The sequence below is a fragment of the Drechmeria coniospora genome, chromosome 02 (genome assembly GCF_001625195.1).
Source record: "Drechmeria coniospora strain ARSEF 6962 chromosome 02, whole genome shotgun sequence".
Classification (NCBI taxonomy): Eukaryota; Fungi; Ascomycota; class Sordariomycetes; order Hypocreales; family Ophiocordycipitaceae; genus Drechmeria; species Drechmeria coniospora.
Window position 1 is genome coordinate 9,560,918 of NC_054390.1, and position 18,665 is coordinate 9,579,582.

The window sequence follows — 18,665 nt, forward strand, 5'->3', positions numbered from 1 at the left end:
GCTATGGCAGCCCATACCTTTGAGCCCGTCGGACAGAAAGAGATGCTGCGGGACAGTGACTCGCTGCTCAGATAAAATCAAGAGCCTCTTTCAAACGCAGCCAGCCGGGCCTTTCTGCACCAAACGTGTATGATCTCGTTAAGGGTCGTTTGTAGAGGGCAGTGCGCCCTCCAAATACGGCTGAACGACTGCCCCAGAGTCCAATAATGATACACACAAGCCTCCAAGACCACTCCATCCGAGCAAGAGCAAAGGGCCTTGTCGACGTGGTTCAACCACACAAGAGTATCCTTCCGTCTTGGATCTGTTCCATAACAAGGGACCAGTCGTCGTACAGACCTTGCTACAGTTCCGCCGTGGACTGGAGATATGCTTCATCAAATGAGAAGAGCCTTAGCGTCGTGTCCTCGCCGGCGGCGGCGAGGGTGGGTGATGCGGTCGCGCCGGCTTCGGAGTCGGGGCTTGGCCTCCAGGCCAGTTGCAAAACAGCCTTGGGGAACGACAGGCTGTCAAATGGTTAGAGACTGGACGTCCACGAGACTCCAAGGGGGCAACACTCACTCGTCCGTCGGCGGCAGCGACACTACCGTGCCGTCCTGCTCGTCTACGAGGCAAACGCTGACCTGACCGGCCTCTGTTCCCACCGCAAGCACCAACCTGCCGCACAAGGAACGCGGCAGAAAGTCAACAGACGTCACCGGCGCCGTGCAGGGTAGAGCGGCCATTTGCTCAAACTGCGCGCTGCCATCCTCGCGCTTCGAGGACTTCCATATCCGCACCTGCTTGTCTCGACCGGCCGTTGCGAAGAGGGGCGTCTCGCAAGGCGACCAGGCGGCGTCGAGGATCATCCTACTGTGCCCCTTTGGGTTCGACTGCAGGAGGGTGTACAGAGCATCCGCGTCGGGATCGCGCTCAAAGACGGCCCACTGCCGGTCACGACCGACACTCAGGAGGTGGCGGTCGTCGGCGGAGAAGCGAAGACGAGTGACGGTGAGCGAATGAGCCGTCAGCGGAGGCCGAATTTCCGTCCACCGTTCCGTCTCGAAGAGCCGGATGACGGCGTGGTTGGTGGAGGTGGCCTTGCAGGCGCTGGCGATGAGCTTTCCGTCGTGGGAGGCGGCCAAGCAGGATATCTCGTAGCCGTGCCCGTACAGCTTCTCCGTCTCGGGCCACAGCGTGTGTCTCGACAGCGTGTCCTCCAAAGGCGGATGATCAATTTCGAGGTGCGACTTCTTGACCATGGTGGCCGGATCCATGGCGTCACGATCCCGGTCGTCGACGGGCTGAATCTCGTGGTCGTCATCGACCATGTCGATGGCCTTGTTCGACAAGCCCAGGACGGGCATGTTGGCGGCATCCGGCATCTTCTCGATACCCTTCTTGCTCATCCCGCCGAGCCGGCCGAGCATGCTTGCAACGGCCTTGGGCTCGCCAAAGACGCGCATCAGCTTTTCATCCGCACCAGAGACAAACTGCGACTCGCCAAGGGCGTCGATGCAGTTGAGATCGTAGCCGTGGATCTGCGGCCGAGACATCTCGTGCCACGTATTTGCTCCGCTGGCGGTCCATCTTGCGTGCAGCCGAGTTGTCTGGTCCGAGCCGGTCGAGAGCAGGTAGTCGCCGTTCTTGGACCACGACACCCCCGTGACGGCTTTGGTATGTCCCGTGACGGCGACGCAAGGTCGCCACGAATCGTTGGCCGGCTCATACTGCCACCTCCTCCAACTTCCGGTCCGGCCAAGACATGCGACCGAGCGGCCGTCAGGAGACCAAAGGCCGGTCCAGAAACCGCCAGCGCTGCCGGTGGCCGTCGTCGCACCTTTCTCCCTGCTGATTTCTCCCAGGCGCACCATGCTGACCCAAATGCCGGACGAGGCGTCCGCTTCCCAGATGGCCAGTGAGTTGTCGGCCGAGGTCGTCAGCAGCTGCAGCTTGCCATCGTCGTGCATGTGCCACCGGGCGGCGTAGATCCAATCTTCGTGCCCCAGCAGCAGAGCTTCAAAGGAGAGAGAAAAGTCTTTGGCGGCGGTTCGGAGGCGATGTGATTTGTTCGAAGGCGACTTTCCAGGCAGGAATTTTCCGTCGGACAGGTCCTTGGAGACGGCGAGGGAGGGGAGGGCAGCGCCTTGGTGAATTCTCCAAATGCGCACGTACTTGTCCTGGCTGGCGGAGGCGAGCAGCAGGTCGCCGTCGGCGTTGCTCGTCTCCCTGGCGAAAGAGAGAGACCTGATCCAGCCCTCGTGGCCGGAGAGGTTGGCTTGGACGTTGAATTGGACGACGCCCTCGGCCACGGCATCGGCCGTCAAGATCTGGATGGTGTCGCGCGTACCGGCAGCGGCGAGGACCAAAGCATTTTCATCGGCGCCGAGAGAGCTGAGGGACAAGGTCAAGGGGAAGAACTTTGGCGCCGTGTGGATCGTCTGCAGCAGGTGCAGCTGGTCGTGCTCCAGGGACCATGTCCGAATCGTCGCATCGGCCGCGCCGGTGGCCACGATCCATTTTGGATGGCTCGCGGCGACACGCGCCGAGGTTATGCAATTTATGGCTCCCGTGTGCTCCAGGGATGTCTGCAGAAGGCCAAAATCTAGATCATGGTCATGGCTGGCCGAAGACTTCCACAGCATGAGAGTTTTGTCGTCGGCGCCACTGATCAGATAGGTGGACTCGTCTCCCACGGCCGAGGGCAGAAAGGCAACGGCCTTGACCAATTCTGCATGGCCGCGCAGGAGTCTACCGACACCTCTTGGAGGGTCGAGCTTCAATGAGCAACAAGCGATTGATCAGCCACGCTGCCTCCATGGAATGAGCAGAGCAAGGGCTTGGTTGGGGCGCTCACATGTGGCCGCCATAGCGCAATGTTCACATCGGCACCAAAGGCCAGCAACCCGCTCCGGCTCCAGTCGGTGGCGGCCGTCTGCCTGTTTGCACCCGTCGTCAGGTACTCGACCGAGACCCCTTTGGCGCTCATCTCACCGGGTCGGCATGGGCATGGAAAGACTGATGTGCTGAGGCCTGAAAATTGCGAGATTGCGGGCTCTGATTGGCTGTGACCGAGTCGTGGTTGAGTTGTGGTTGATCGCTTACGTTATCAAGTCTGCTCCAAGTACTCCGTAGTGTAGTGTACGAAGAGAAGTACGTACTGCATGTGCTGTAATAAGTACTTACTTTCTTGAGTACTTACTTACTAACTTGAGTACTTGCTTACTTAGTTACTTAAGTACTTACTTACTTGAGTACTTACTTAAGTACTTAAAGTAAGTACTTTCTGTATTAAATAATACTGTAATAAAATATTACTTCTCGAAATACTTGGGTGCACAGCACATCCAAGTACTCGTACAGGTACTCTGTACTCTGTCTGGTACATTAACTCTGGTACTAAGGACTTGCACTCACTCTACGCGCTTCGCTCTGTGGAACAATCAATCCTTCATCACCAGATACCTGGACACTCATTCCCGTCGCCCTCTCATCCCCACGACCTCATCCCCACGACGATGACGACCGAGCAAAGCGCAGCTGTGCCGCTCTCAATTTCCGTCGAGTTCTCGCAAGTCAACCCCGACCAATATCCCTCCCACCGAACCCCCCTCCTCCCCATTTGCCATCGTCGTTGAGGCCTAGACCAGATGGCTCTGCCAGCGTGCCACGCGATGCCGTTGGCCATGGCTGTCAGCATCAGCGTCGTCGTGTCGCGCAAACAAGCTTCACCTCTCCATCTTGGCTCATATTCCACGTACTAACTCTCCGTGTGATCTGCAGAGGCGGTCTGGAAATGCTGTTCTCGGACCAACGTCAGCACTCGATAGCCTTGCCGTCCGTGGACGCTTCCGGATGCCGAAGCAACATTGCGTTTTTGATCCGTCATCTCTGCGAACATGTCATGAAAGACACACGACAGGAGCTCTTTGTGCTCGATGGCAATGTGTATGTCATGTCGTTGCCCCGCCTCGCTCTCGTCTCACGCGCCTGATGACTCCATGACGTCGTGTTATCCCCCCCCCCTCCCCCCCCCTCCCCCCTTGCCTCGCTGGCCTTGCCTGCTGCAGGTTCAGCCAGCCAACCGCTGACTGTTCTGACCTGCCTCGATGGAGTGGCTGCAGCCGCATTTGGCAAACAAACACCAACCCCCTTGTTCAAGCCGGCCTCCTCCCCTCTTCGCTGTGCACCCTTGGCTAATGCGCGATTCAAACATCCAGCCGGCCGGGTATCCTCGTTCTCATCAACGATGCCGACTGGGAGCTGGAGGGAGAGGAGACGTATGAGCTCAAGGCTGGAGACAACATCCTTTTTGTCTCAACTCTGCATGGGGGCTAGCCGCCCAGCCGCCGCGTGTCGTCTAGCTCATGCCAACGGCTGTGTTGACTTTGTCACTGTTTGACTGCCATCTGTGTCTCACAGCGAGCCGAACACACTCCACACTTTCTAGGTCTTGCATCTCTGGCAGCGACGCCGTCGTGCAATGCTCTCCAACCCGTGGCCAAAGCACCAGCGCCGACGTCGGTCCATCCTCCTTCAGCTGAGCACCTTCTCGACGCCCCAGCTTTGGCCAAACAAGAGGCAATGGTGCGTATTCGGTACGGTATTCATCTCCGTCGCATATCGTCGTCGCCTATTTTTTTTTCATCCGCCTCTGAATCATACGCCAGGGATCAGGGTTCCAAGGCACAAGGCGGCACGGACGGAAGATGTTACGCTCGCGGGCCAAAGGTCAACGGCCCACGGCAGACGTGGGCTCATTGGCATCGAGCCTAGGATGGACCGCACCGGCTTGAAGACGATGAATTTGATCCTCTTCCGGGCTCCTAGTCGATGTCGGAGCAGGGCGGGCAAGTTCATTCGTCTTGTTGTCCTTGGAGGGGGTACGGGGATGAGACTGCATGCACGTCTCGCCGGCAGGACGAGAGATGAAGAGCGGGGAGGTGGTAGAGGAGGAGAGGGGTTTGTCGTGGAGTCGGTCAACGAAAACAAGGTCAGAAGGCGGTGAAGATTCGCATCCGCTGGCCCATCTGAAACCAAGACAAGCTGCTGGAAGCGACAGTCTGGCCTGTAGGCTGTGGGTAGCTGTCCATTTCCGCGGCTGCAAGAGTCGCAGAGACCTACCTGGACAACGAATCGCACTCGCTGCAGTCATCGCCCACCCACAATCACACCTGCGCCCGTTGGATTCTGCCTTGGGAGCCTGCACTGTGCTGCAACTTTCTCCCCCTCACATTGCCAGCTTGACTATGCAGGCCCGCCGATCCGCTTCCCGCTTCCTCCAAATGAAGGCATATGCCGTTCAATTTTTGTGCGACCGACGGAGGCGGGGGCCGGAAACGTTGATACACTCACCTCCACTTGTCCTTGTACCCGAGAATTACGTACCGGCACTGACAGGCACACCACACCGCTACTCGTTTGCATGGTACTCTACTATTAATGGCAATGCCTTGCTAGACAGCCGGCTAGTATTCGCTCACTTGCGTGCAAGTGTGCCTCTGTCTCGTTCTGAGCCGCATCCAAGTGTAGATTTGCATGTAAACATGATGATACGGAAATCAGCCTGCTGAATGGCTGACCTATTTTGGCCACTTTGGTGCCGCTGACCATTTGCGTCGTTCCCATCCGTCGATTTTCAGCTGCCGGCCAACGGTTGGCTTTCACACCCGCTTCCATCGTTCTATATATATCTTTTGGGCCATTTCTGTCTGTTTGCTGTGCACACATCGATCGTCATCACAGGCGTGCACGTACGCATGCATGCATGCATTCTCTCTGCTCAAATGGGTGCACCCACATGCAATGCATTGTTTGTCTGAGCCGCACATGGACACCTGCACGTATTGATGACGGAAAATTTGATCGAGTATAGTACTTGTGTAATTGCAGATGCACGAGCACGTAATGCTCTCTAGTAGATACATGGCAGGTCATCGTCGGTCCAGAAAGGTCTCACGTGCCCGCCTCTCGAGCCCGACGCCAGCAGTGCTGTTTTCCTTGCATGGCGTCTCAGACACGCAGAAGGCTCGAGAGGGAAACGCGCCAGAGGGAAACGCCACCGATCGATCCTTGGCCAGCGGGTAAGTGACAGAAACGGAGGGCAGGAAAGCAAAGGTTTTTGTTGTGAAGAAAATCATCTCTTGGTGGAGGAGTTTGCGGACCTTGCGAATCGTCGCCGAGCGACAAGTGCGATACAAGGCAATGATCCAAACTCTCCCAGGGTCAGTCCCGCCTCCCCATGTCCAAGGAAAACGCACACTGTATGATCCTCCCAACCGCAGCCGATCCGGACGACATCGGGACGGACGGGGGGTGGATGAATGAATACAGGCGGGTGGTATAACAATATGATGTGACTGCAGGGGGGCAAAAAGCAAAAAAAAAAACGCAGCAAACGATCAGACTCCCAGACTCCCAGTCGAGTGGAGAGTCAGTTCCCAACATGTCAACTTTTTTTTGCATCAGCATTGACCACCCAGATACTCCATCGAGATATGTCCCATCATCGTCGGCCAGACCAATATGCTTTCGTCGCCAGGGAAAATCAAAGGATGCGGAACCAAATCTTCAGCGCTGCCGGCCCCGCTAACTTTTTTTGTAAAAACAATCCGTCACCCGTCCATGGGTACCGATGCTCGAATGAATGAATGTGCGTACGTTTTCTGTCGGTGACGCTCCCGAGTCGTGCGTCGCCTTTGACGTTCCGTCCCGGCCGTTCGACGGTCGACTTCGTGTCGTGTATTGCGTAATCATGCAGTCGTAAATCCAAGTCACGCGTCAATACAGGCGATCGGCGAAGCCCATCTGCCGCGAGTGCACATCCTCGTAGAGCATTCCCGGTGCGGCGACGTGATCGGGGTGCTGGTCGAACATGGCATAGCCGCCCGCTGCGTGGTGGCGGCCGATGCTGGGCATGCCGCCGTTGGCCTGTCCGGGAACGTACGTCTGCGCCTGCGCGGGCATCGGGAGGTGCGGGAAGGCCAGGGATGCGTTCGGGTTGTGGTCGGCGGCCTTTGATTTCGGCGCGACGGTGCGGGCCTTGCCACGACCCTTGATGCCCTTGTTGCTGTTCTTGTAGTGTGCCTTGAAGTAGTCGAACAGCTCTTGGTGCTCTTCGGGGACCTCGCCGAGGCGGGCAAACTTGACGAACATGTTGGTGAGCTTTTGGAGCGTGTCCTTGTGGAAGTTGTTCTGATGCGTCTGCGAGTCGGTCAGCGACGGCGAGAGAAGCGAGCACACACACACGGACTGGCGCACCTTCATGTTTCCAAGCTGCGAAAAGGTCTTGTTGCAGTCGTCGAGTCTGCAGACGAAAGGCTTGAGACCCTTGTGCGTCTCCTCGTGGGATCGGACGTTGCCGCGCTGCGCGAACAGCTTGCCGCAGATGCTGCAGGAATACGGCTTCTCCCCGGTGTGGCGGCGCATGTGAGTCTGGACGTCTGGGGTCAGCGTCGGACGATAGAAGGAGCGGACGGACCGTCGTACCTTGAGATTGCCGCGTTGAGAGAATGTGAGACCACAGTTGTCCTTTGTGCAGACCTGGCGTCTGTCAGCGACACGGTTCGCGGGCGCTCGGGGCGGGGAGCTTGTCACGACTCACGTAGGGCTTGTGGCCGGTGTGCGTCCGGCGATGGATGTCGAGATGCGTCTTCTGAACGAAGCGCTTGGTGCAGTTGGGCCCGTCGCACACCCACTTCTTCTTCAGCTTCGTCTCCGTCATGCCGGGCGTCGACGGCTGCGCGTGGCTCGCGGGGCTCTGAGGTCCCGAGCCGGCCTCTGCGCTCGGCGTCTGGGCCGGCGTGAGGGTCTGGGCCGCCGCCGCCTCGTCCTCGTCCGACTTCTGGATGGCCTTCATGAGCTCGTCGACTTCCGTTTCAAAGTTGACCCTGTCGGCGGGGTCGATGGTCTCGTTGTAGGTGATGGTCTTGGCGGCGCACGGGTTCGAGGCGACGGAGCGGTTGCTCGTCGACGCCAGGGAATCGCTCCGGGCCGACGGCGACTGGAGCCGGCTGCCGTTGAGCTGCCTCGAGCCGCGGCGAAAGGGCATGCCGCGGGAGGGGTTGACGTCCGAGGCCAGCATGCGCGGGGCCTCCTGCTTGTACGGGGAGCCGATGGGCGTGGCCGGCGGCGGGCTCTGGTAGGGGACGTAGGCGAACGGCTGCTGGTGGTGATACTGCGGCGGCGCCAGCGCCGTCATGGGCCCGGAGCCGTACTGGGGAGCCACGACGTACTGAGGGGCCACGGGCCGCTGCATGTGCGTCGTCGGCGGCGGCGGCGGGCGAGAGTCGTAGGGCATGAAGGCGGGATGGTCCATCATGGTGAAGTCGTGAGGAAGCTGCTGGGGCCATCGTCCCCAGTTCGGGGGCGCCGCCGGGGAAGCCGTGAGAGCCATCTTGTCGGTGGTGGTCGGTGCCGGCACGGAAGCAAGACTGACAAGAAAAGAATGATGTGGTTGAATAGATGGGGAGGCACGGGCGTCGAGGGGGGGGGACGCGGACCGTGATCTTAAGGGCCTTGGTTTGGTGGGGGGAGTGGGAGGTTCAAGGTGGATGAATGGATGGATGGGAAGCGAAGTGATCGAGACAGTCGATGGGAAGATCCGATCAAGGGAGGAACGGTTGGTATATATGTGAAAAAGAAAACCGAGGGGCTCGGAGGGTGGTGGGAGGCGAGAGGCAAGGCAGGCAAGGTAGGTTGGCAGGCAGGCTAGGCCATGCAATCGAGGTCGGAGGTCCGGGGGAGCGCAAACGAGCACAGGCAGACGGACGGGGACGGGTGTAAGTCGACAGGCACCGCAGGTGTATAGTAAGTAGGTCGCCGGTACGAGCACTCGCTCGAGCACGCAGTCCTCCCCTATATCCAGCGTAAGTAATACTGCACATGCAAGCACGAACAGGGCCGGGGCGGTAGCCAATCGTCCGGGACTGGGTCCAACGATCTTGGCTCCAAGCACGCTTGCATTAGGGACTCGTAATTGATCCAGGACTGGTCTCGACACCCCGGCCCCGGACAAGGACATGAGGAAAGTGGACGGTCCAGGAGCACGGAGTACATGCGGATGGCCGTTTGACGGGGGAGGGGGGGGATGCACAGACACACAGACACACAGGCTCGCTCGCCCACACACTCCGGCCGTGGGGAAGGAAAGCTGAGGGACGAGACGGGTGGCAGGGGTGCCAGACTGGTCCCGAAAGGAGCAAGGCGACTGACGGCTAGCATGGTTGGATGTGGAAACCGGGTCGACGCGAGGTCCGTGGTGGAGGAGAGGGGGTGAGGTGAGGGCCGTGGCTGGAGCCGGGCCATGAGCGGTTCAGCCGGCGGGTGGAGCATCAGCCATGACTCCAAGGCGCCAGGGCCCAGGCATCCCAAGATGAAGGCGGCACTTTGGACGTGTCACGAGCACGCGGCTCGATCGACTCCCCCATTGCCGGCGGCGCGGCGAGGTCGTTGGGCGGGTGCTCACCCCCCCCCCCCCCCCCCGCGTGGGTGGTGCATCTCGCGACGACGAGCGTGGCAGCCGGCGGGCCAGCAGCGTCGACGGCGTGCTCATTGTCGTGCTCATTGTCGTGTTACTCGTGCTCATTTTCGTGCTCGTACTGGCACCTACTGGTACGGCGAGGTCAGCCGCGCACCGTAGGGAGGAGGGAGCGTCCGCCTCGGCCTCCGGGCTCGCGTGCTGGACTGCCGATGGGCACGGATGGGCGGTGCTCGCTCGCCGAGTCGGCCTGCGGACGGCGCGCTCAGTCATGGCCGACGGGGCCATGCTTGGAGATTGGTCGAGTAAGACATTTCGAAGCGTTGAGCCGGCGACGACAGGGCAACGGCAGCCAACCAGGAGCACACTCCGGCGAGTGCCTCCGCCGCCACAACGTCGAGGCTGAGCCGGCTGGGGGGGAGCGGAGATGCAGGAGACGGAGGCGGCATCGGCGAGAGGCCGCTGGAGGGTGCCAGGCATCGTTTGGGTGCCAGGCATCGTTTGGGCCAGACATCGTTTGGGTGCCATCGGGTCGGGTCCAGGACACGGCGCGGCGGCGAGCATCCGTGTTACTTTCCCGCCTCTCGACGGATGGATGGACGAGCTCGATGATTGCGAGCTCGAACGGGAGCAGCAGGGAGGGAGGGTGGTGTCGGCGGCCGGTCGGGGTGGTGCCAGCAGGTTGGGGCGAGGATGGATGGGGTGGCAGGCTGGAGCTGGAGCGATGGCCTCTCGAAGCTACGAGCACTAGCTGCTGCAGCTCGTTTGTCCCTTCATCCTTCCGGACGGAGACCCGTCACGGCGCAGCACTGACCCGAGGCGTCTCCCTAGTGACGGCCGATTCCCACCAGGCGGGGGGGGGGGGTAACCTGTAAAAAGTACGAGTACACCTACAGTACTGTGCCTACTTGTACCTACAGTACTGTACCTACACCTACAGTACTGTGCCTACTTGTACCTACAGTACTGTACCTACACCTACTGTGCCTACTTGTACCTACAGTACTGTACCTACACCTACACCTACAGTACTGTGCCTACTTATACCTACAGTACTGTGCCTACTCACACACCTACTGCGCACTTGCACTTGCCTTGTACGTTGTTGTACAAGTGCGGTACCTGTACCTGTCAGGCACGAGCCTGTACCTGTCAGGTACGAGCACGGAGTACCTGGATATGAATGTATACCAGTCGGCACCAGCAGCAACCTAACGTCAGCCAGGGACTCACGGGCATGTACCGGCCTGGAAGTGTGCGAGCACTCCTGTTGCTGTGCTGCCGTGCTGGACATGTATTTCACATGTACGACTGCGAGGCCACTTGCGCACAGCTGCGCATGGACGAGCACAAGGACGTACTTGTAGCCGTTCTAGGGATTCCTGAACGGAGTGCTGTGGTTGTACTCGCATGTAGGTGTAGTTGTACAGTATTACAGTACTTACTCCGTACACCTACAACACAAGTACCTATGCAAGTACAGTACATGTACAGTACTTGCAGCAGGAGCTGGTGGTGGGTACCTCACTAGCACCTCCTCTCCCGGCGGGCTTCGGATAGGCTAGGTCTGCTGCCGCGCCCGCGCTAACCGGTCTGGCGGGGCCCGTGGACGACGAGACGTCTGGCCGCAGGCTCGTCAATGCCGTCAGTCTGTGCGGTGCGTCCAGCCCGCTGCTTCCTCCGCTCGCCGAATGGACTCTCGAGGCAGGTACGAGGCAGGTACGGTACCTCGCGCACGTACTTTGGCAGCCCACGCACGCTGACTTGTCGCTCCAGCGCACATGCACAGTATTACTCCGCATGCACGGCATACGGTACGTAGCACGCAGTGGCATGCATCGTGTGCCAATTTCCGTCGTTCCTCAGGCCCTCGCACCGGCCATCCTTTGTGCCGAAGGCTCCCGGCACACCTGCGAGTTTGATTGCCGCAGGCGTCCCCAGCGGTTTGCTACGAATTTGGGGTTTGGGGCAAGATACGGCATACGGCATAGGCCCTCTGCCCTCACAGTGCTCGTGCAAGCACCGTACTGTCCGATATGAGCAAGCAAGCGTTCACGTGCTAGCGGATGCATCGCGGGTGTCGATGGGCGGAGCATCTGACTGGCACCTGCCTGGCTCGCTTACAACATCGGTTGGCTCTCAGGACCACACGGGGCCCAAGCGTCGCCCTTTTCGCACATGCAGTTGCAAGTACGCCGTACGTACTCCGTAGGAAGCTTGTCAAGCTGGTACCTTTTTCGCCATGTACTTGCACACGCACTTGCGGGTGTGTGCGTGCAGTTGTACACCTACTTTGCAGATGTATTTTTACTAGGTATTTACGCAGGCACGTACGAACATGTGCGAGTGCGAAAATGTAGGTACGTATGGGTACTAGGTACGTAATGCTCAGTGCTCAAACTACCTAGTACTCCTAGTAGGTACAGCTGCACCTGTACGTAAAATAGGAGCACACGTAACATAGGAGCACTCGTAAAACAGGAGCACAAGTAAAATAGGAGCACTCGTAAAATAGGAGCACAAGTAAAATATGAGCACTGTAATAACCATCATCGATGCCTGTCCGTTCATACAAGCACTCGATCATCGGCAAGCCTCGTTTGCCGTCCTCCCCAAGGCTCAATCGGGAGTTGACATTCGAGCCCCGACGCTCGTGGCCAAACCCCTCCACCATGAGGAGCTGCTCTCGCCGTCTCTTCCCCGCCTGCCACGAACCGTCCGCCGACGCCGAGGGAGACACGCATGAGGGGAAGCGCTGTGCCAGGGGCTCCGACGACGACAGACCCAAGCCACGCACTCCACAGCCTTGCCGGCTCCCTTGCTTGGAGCTTGCCACGTCAAAGCGCATCTCGGCCGCCAAAGAGGCTAGACGGCCCTGCCGTTTCCCTCGGAGGATGCAAACGACGGTCGGGCTGCGACGGAGCGTTGCCGCACGAGGCGGCCGACGGCCATGTTCGCGGTCCAGTTTCGCGGCTCCTTCTGCCGGCAACCAAGGACGCTGCGAGGCTCCTCGTCTCGACGCGAGCCTGCGTTGCCGTACGCCGCGCAGGCCGGGGCGGCGACGGAGCGATCAGCCCGAGACCGGCTCTTGGTGCGGTGCGGTCCACCCTCGCTCGCTGGCGTCGTCTTGGTGAGACCATTTGCCCCGGCCAAATCAAAGGCGGGCGACGACGATGGTCGATTGCGGTGGCGTGCAGAGTATTATTAGCCGCTTACGCCAGGCCACGGCCAGGCCAGGGTGGGCACAAAGGTGCTGCTGGTAATGGCTCGACTCCAGCAGGGACCGGTCTCTGCCGATTGGCACCGCGCAGGTGGCTCGCTCAGCGCATCGTCGGCCCAGAACAAGGCGAAACCAAGATCGAATCGTGCTCGACCGGCCGGTGGCGAGCTTGTTCCAAAGCGGACGACGCGAGCAGGCACCACACAGTTGCGGAGAGGAGAGACGGTCCGCCAATTTCGGCACGATTCCTTGAATCGTCCTCTTCCCGCGTCGCCCGTGTTGCTTGGACGGCACACGCCCACGTCGGTTTCGCCTCCGTCCGGCGTGCTGCTCACAACAGCCGTAGGCACGACCATTCGACGGCACGGGTACCTGCCACGAGTTGCTTGGCGCATGCGTCGACGACATCCACCGTCAAGGCGAACTTGCTGTAGGCACATGGGCTCCGTGCTCCGCACAGCACTCCGTATGCAGGTGTCCTGTTCCGTGACATCTGACACATGTGACAGGTTTCTGGTGAACCGGAGGTTGACGTGGGAGTACGTACTTTGCAGTGGGAGGAGCAGATGTTTATTACTAGGTACCTGTTTTACAGTACGTATGGGTAGCTGCTAGGTACGTATTGCAAGTAATAATTCGGAGTGTTTGTATTAGTAATTACAGCAACTGTACCGTACATGTACTCCCACGCAAGTACATGCATGCACATTACTTGGTAGGTACTTGCTTGCAGACGCACCCGCACCTGGGTCTCCGTTGTTTCGGTCAAGCTTCTCCGGCGCAGTGTCATGATGCAACGGAACGGAGTCACTTGCCAACGCCTCGAACGAGCGGGTCGCAGGCGACGGCGGCGACGGCGAGAGGTGGGGGGGGGGGGGGGGGGGCAGGCTGGCACCGGCCGCCCTCTCGCCAAGTGCCATGATGCGCGTGCGCGTCTTCTCTCTGCCGACGCCTGCGCGATCGGCCTTGGGCCCGACGAGGCCCGCGGTCTCCGCCGGGGCAGCCAACCGCATGGGCGGCCGCAGCAAGGGCCGCAGGAGAGCGGCATGAAGACGCAAGGGATGGATTTCAGGCAATGCAGACGGGGGGTCGACGGGAGAAATGGCCGGTTAGCCGTTGCTCGAGCGGACTGGCCGTCAGACTGCCGCCTGCATCGAGTGCATCTTCTAGCAGCATACGTGTACTTGCAGTCCGTACTGTATCTGCAAGCAAGTAATTGCCCAGTACTTGGCCTAGTACCTCTGCAAGTCCCTAGGCTCCTACGGAGCACTGCGCTCACTGGTGGTGCACGGCACCTCTCTCGCCGCGGATGCGCAGTTGCAAGTACATGTCCGATGCGTACGGAGTACTTGTGCCGTAGGGGTGTACCAAGGTGCTAGGTAGATTCAAAAGTACCGTGCTGTAGAGTACTAGGTGTGTGCAAGTGCGTGAGTACTAGTAAGCACGTAGGTGTACGGTACCTAGTACTGCAAGTCGTTGCAAGCGAGTCCCCCGTGCAGCTACTGTGCAGCAGATGTAGCTGTACACGAGAGCCTTGTAGCATTGAACCTCGACCCGGGTCTGGCGCGCTGGCTAGTGTGCATGGGTGGTGCCAGGTGGGCGGGCGTGGGACGGCGGGCACTGGGACGGCGGGCACTGGGGCGGCGGGCACTGGGGCGGCGGGCACTGGGGCGGCGGGCACGGATCGCCTGGTGGGTTGTGTTTCAGCAATTCGTGCGCCGCGGGGGGCGTGCGGTGGGAGCTCGGACGAAGCGGACGCGGCGGACGGACGGCTGTCGAGAGTGCGCATCTCGCAATGGCCCGGGCAGAGGTCCAATCAGCCATGGCCGATGCCCTACCGACACCCATGGCCGCGGCCCTTTCTTTCTTTTCGTGCCGCCAGACGATCTGCCTTCCCCAGATGCCGGAACTATTTCTGTCTCGCCTCGACCAAAAAGCACTTTTCAGGGGCACCCATCTTGGACCCTTTACGTCCCCCGGAGCCTAGTCCGCGAACGGGTCGTCCGCATCAATCGTCGGCTGCCTCACGGCAACGCTCGCGGCGAGTGACGATGGCGAGCTTGCGTTGCGGCCCGCTTCGACCGCACGGGTGAGAGCCGATCCGGCCCCGGACAAAGAGTCGTGGGCCAGGGCCCCCCATGCGCGTGCGAGCAAGTACATGGTACAACTACTTGCATGCACTTGTTTAATGGTTACTTGTACTCTGTACTTGTTCCGTGCTGCAAGTAAGTACTCGTACTCGTACTGCATATCGTACAGTAATTACATGTACTCTCTGGTTGTACAGTAACGCAAGTAGGCGACCTCTGTACGGTAATGGCTGTATTAATTACTTGCTTACACCTACGCTGCACGTGCACTCTCATGTCCCTGTCCGGTCCCCGGCCAAACACTCCGTACTGTAGTTGTAATTACCTGCCTACAGTACTCCGTACACCTACACTGCACCTGCACTCTCATGTCCCTGTCCGGTCCCCGGCCAAATGCTCCGTTCAAGTACGACTCTGTATTACTTGCTGGTAGGAACCATCGGAGCGGCGCGGGGAGAAAAGGGCGATACGCACAGAGTACAAGCGAGCGAGCACTCCGTAGCCACCGAGGCAAACATGCAAGTGCCTGCAAGTACTGCAATTCCAGCACTCGGCACCCTGGGCGTCACCCACCACTCCATCGATGACACCTCGTGCCTCGCTGCCACTGCCAACATCGGACAGGTGCCGCAGGCATGTACATGCAATGCACCCCCATGAGGGAATGTGTGAGCAAAGGAAGGTAGGAAGGAAGGAAGAAGGATGGAATGATGGACGGACAGGCGGTTGGCGGTTGCATGGCGGAATCACGTGCCCGTCCGTATCATTAGGGCCATGCAATTTCACCCACTCCCAATTACCTGGGTCGGCTGCGGCGTCGCATCCTGCCGGCACGGGGCCGTCGCGGCGGTTGCCGAGGAGGCATTCTCCGTCTCGTACGAGGCGAGGCGAGCAGGCGTCGTGTGCTGCGGGTGAAGTGCTCTGTAAAAGTACGTGCACTCGCCCGCGCCTACTTGCATGAACGCTCACTTGCACTCGCAGCAGGCACCGTACACCTATCCGGCACGAACAGTACAGCCATATATATGCATGCACTTGCCTGACGGCAACCGTTTCCTCGTGAGTGCACAGATTACTCCGTACTCGTGGGCACGAGGAACAGCCATCGTTCCATCCAGGACCGGTGCGCCGAGAAAAGGGTCTTTTCCGCTCTGCCGTCGTCATGTCTCAACCTGCTACCCCGTAGCCCCAGGAGACACAATTTGTCTCGCACCGGCCTGACGAGGCACGCACTCGGCACATGCGCATTCCTGAGCGCCTCTTTCGTTGCCTTGGCCATGGCGAGGTGGCAAGCCATTCGTGCGTCGAGGCCGGCGTACCGTCCACCTTGCCCTCTCGTAGGAGCAGCATGCAGCCGATGGCCACAATCCGTGCTTGCCAACAAGTGCTGCACGTCCACCCGCATGCTCGTATCCCGTCGACGCCTGCGAGAGCGCGCAAAACAGGTGGCAAGGCGCCATGACGGGTCGAACGGGGGATTGCTACGGGATAGAACCACCCTCGGAGGCATCAATGTGGGAAATATGATACGTCACCCCTCGTGCAGGTCAGGCGAACAACGCCGTGGCCATGCGACCTCGGGAAAACCGCCAAGCTTGCTCTCCGCACTGGCCTTGGACGCACTCCTACATGGGCAAGGACGTCGTGTGCGGTGCAGGGCATTTCGAGTACGTCGTTGGAAAGTGGCCTGCTCCCGACTCCCAGCTCGTTTCTTGTTCGCGGCGCCTCTCCGGATGGCAGGACTGCCCAGGCCACTGCGACGTAATGCCAACAGGCCATAGAAGTGTTAGCTAAGCATTAGTACTACTGCAATCCGTTCCTGGTGTTGTTGCTTGTACCTGAGTCGCGGGAAAACGTAGCGCACAGCTACTGGCCGTGCATGTCCAGGTACTTGCTCCGTGCAGGTACTTGTATTATAGGGCACCTAGTAGCCAAAGCGGCACCAAAGCGGCAGAGTCCTAATGATTACTGCACTGCTCATGTACATGTGCGCTCGTGCTCGTACTCGTACTCCGTATTACTGTACGCTGCGCAAGTATTTGTATGGAGTACTCGTGCCACTGCAACGCAGGTAAAGCCAGCGGACCATTACAGCGCGCTTGACAGGACCCATCCTCGTGTACCGAGCATTACTGTACTGCACATGAGCATACCCAAGTATACTTGGGAATCGACTCCAACGTATTACTTGGACTCGGCTCCAACGTAGATGTACTCTGTATTCTCCTCCGTACAAGCAATAGTTGTAGGTCAAGCACGAGTACATGGACGATTATTTCGTCCTAGGTGCCTGGTACCAATGCCGAGCTACACTACCACCTCTAGTACCTAGTAGTAGTTACGACCTATAACTTCCCAGTACCAAGGCACCCACAAACCTTGGGTACAATTAGTGCATCTAGTACTCCGTCCCTTGGGCCTAGGCACTAGTTGTAGGCACAGGGGGTGGCAAAAATGTCGATTCAATTTGTAGGAGTGGCACCACCAAAACTGAACCGTCACTTTTGTCAAGTGACTGTGCCTACTACATACTAGGTAGTACCTACGACTAGGGCTCCTCCGTGCAGCACCATCACTGGAAACGACCTCGAGCATGGGCAGACGGTCGACCGCACCACCTGGGGACTCTCCGTCAACGACGCTCTGCACCACCTGGGGACTCTCCGTCAACGACGCTCCGCACCACCCTGCCACGGGGATGCCAGACCGCACAGCATGCGACGTGCCCCAGAAGTGCTGCGGACGGTACATTTTCCAACGACCACCATGCTACGGTAGGGTGTGATGCACTGTTCGTTTGAGCCAATACGAGGTCCTCCAGCTGCGGCTGCAGCGCTGCCGTGGGGGTTGTGGAAAACTCCGGACCGTCTGGTAACCCCCGAACCCCCGACATGCCGACGCGAGCCGGGTCGCACGGCGATTGCTCTTCTCGACGGCCATCGTTTGCCTGCCATGGGCCGCACTGCCATCGCATGCACCTGCTGCGCGAGCACGCGTTCGGATCGCGTCGGCGGGCGTGCGGCCTGGGGCGTCGTCGGGCTGAGCGCGAATGACGACATGCATCGGCATTGGGGGACAGCCGTGCCATCTGTCCTGTCCGTTGCGTCATCATGGGCGTCATCGTCGTCGCATACGTGGGGGGCCGAGACAAGTCGCGCGATGGGCATGGGCAGGTCAGGATACTTTCGGAGTCGCCATCTGTCGCCGGATGCATGACGCTGCCGGGCTTGGACGTCGAGGTGGCCGGCCCACGGCGGGCAATCATGCGCCGTGGCCGAGCCGGCACCCTGACCTCGGCGGACGCCCAGTGCAGGCACATTTGCCCTACACACGAGCCTACAGTACAGGCACCACGGGCGTGAAGATTGCGTCGACACATGTCGCCTGAACTGGACGTCGTTCTGGCCGTGCTGCCACCTCACGCGTGCCTCAATTGTGCTCATCGTGCAGGCACGGCACAGGCTCGAACGCAAACTGCTCGTCCCCGCGCCCCGTGCACCGTGACCTCGCCCAACAGGGACGGTCCGACCATTTTCGGGTGCTGTCAGGGCAGATGACGCGGGACGAATCAGGCAAACGGACAAGGTTGACGAGCGGCACTCGCCTGCGGGAGGGGGAGGACGGGGGGGCGAGAGGGCGAGTCGGGGGGGGGGCGTGTCGCGGCGGCTACAGGGACCTGGGTCGCCGCCCGGATGGGGGGTGCGCTGGGGTGACGGCCTGGGTATTTTTGGCCGAATCCTGGCGAGCAAGCAGCGCCTGATGGGCGTGCCTGGAGGTCTCGGCGACCAGCGAGAGTTGGCATTTCAAACGGCCTCACAGGGGTCCCTGTGCCGACTCCCAGCGCAGCAACGGCGCTGCCGCAAGTACAGTCATTTGACAAAATTGACGATTCAGCTTT

At 59.7% G+C, this 18,665-nt stretch overlaps 4 protein-coding genes across 4 annotated transcripts; all 4 read right to left on the minus strand.

Moving 5' to 3' along the window:
• Positions 1 to 343: 343 nt before the first annotated feature.
• Positions 344 to 2,968, minus strand: DCS_05749 (elongator protein 2; the record flags this gene model as incomplete). The annotated part of the gene is made up of 3 exons (XM_040803051.1): positions 344 to 506; positions 562 to 2,756; positions 2,837 to 2,968. 3 exons carry the CDS (start codon positions 2,966 to 2,968, stop codon positions 344 to 346), a joined length of 2,490 nt encoding a protein of 829 aa, XP_040658084.1.
• Positions 2,969 to 6,759: 3,791 nt separating this feature from the next.
• Positions 6,760 to 8,374, minus strand: DCS_05750 (putative finger protein AZF1; the record flags this gene model as incomplete). The annotated part of the gene is made up of 4 exons (XM_040803052.1): positions 6,760 to 7,182; positions 7,240 to 7,413; positions 7,468 to 7,521; positions 7,583 to 8,374. 4 exons carry the CDS (start codon positions 8,372 to 8,374, stop codon positions 6,760 to 6,762), a joined length of 1,443 nt encoding a protein of 480 aa, XP_040658085.1.
• Positions 8,375 to 12,322: 3,948 nt separating this feature from the next.
• On the minus strand, positions 12,323 to 13,033 carry DCS_05751 (uncharacterized protein; the record flags this gene model as incomplete). The annotated part of the gene is made up of 2 exons (XM_040803053.1): positions 12,323 to 12,583; positions 12,674 to 13,033. The coding sequence occupies 2 exons, from the start codon at positions 13,031 to 13,033 to the stop codon at positions 12,323 to 12,325; spliced, it is 621 nt and encodes a 206-aa protein (XP_040658086.1).
• A 4,400-nt stretch (positions 13,034 to 17,433) lies between these two features.
• On the minus strand, positions 17,434 to 18,210 carry DCS_05752 (uncharacterized protein; the record flags this gene model as incomplete). The annotated part of the gene is made up of 1 exon (XM_040803054.1): positions 17,434 to 18,210. The coding sequence occupies one exon, from the start codon at positions 18,208 to 18,210 to the stop codon at positions 17,434 to 17,436; it is 777 nt and encodes a 258-aa protein (XP_040658087.1).
• Positions 18,211 to 18,665: the final 455 nt, after the last annotated feature.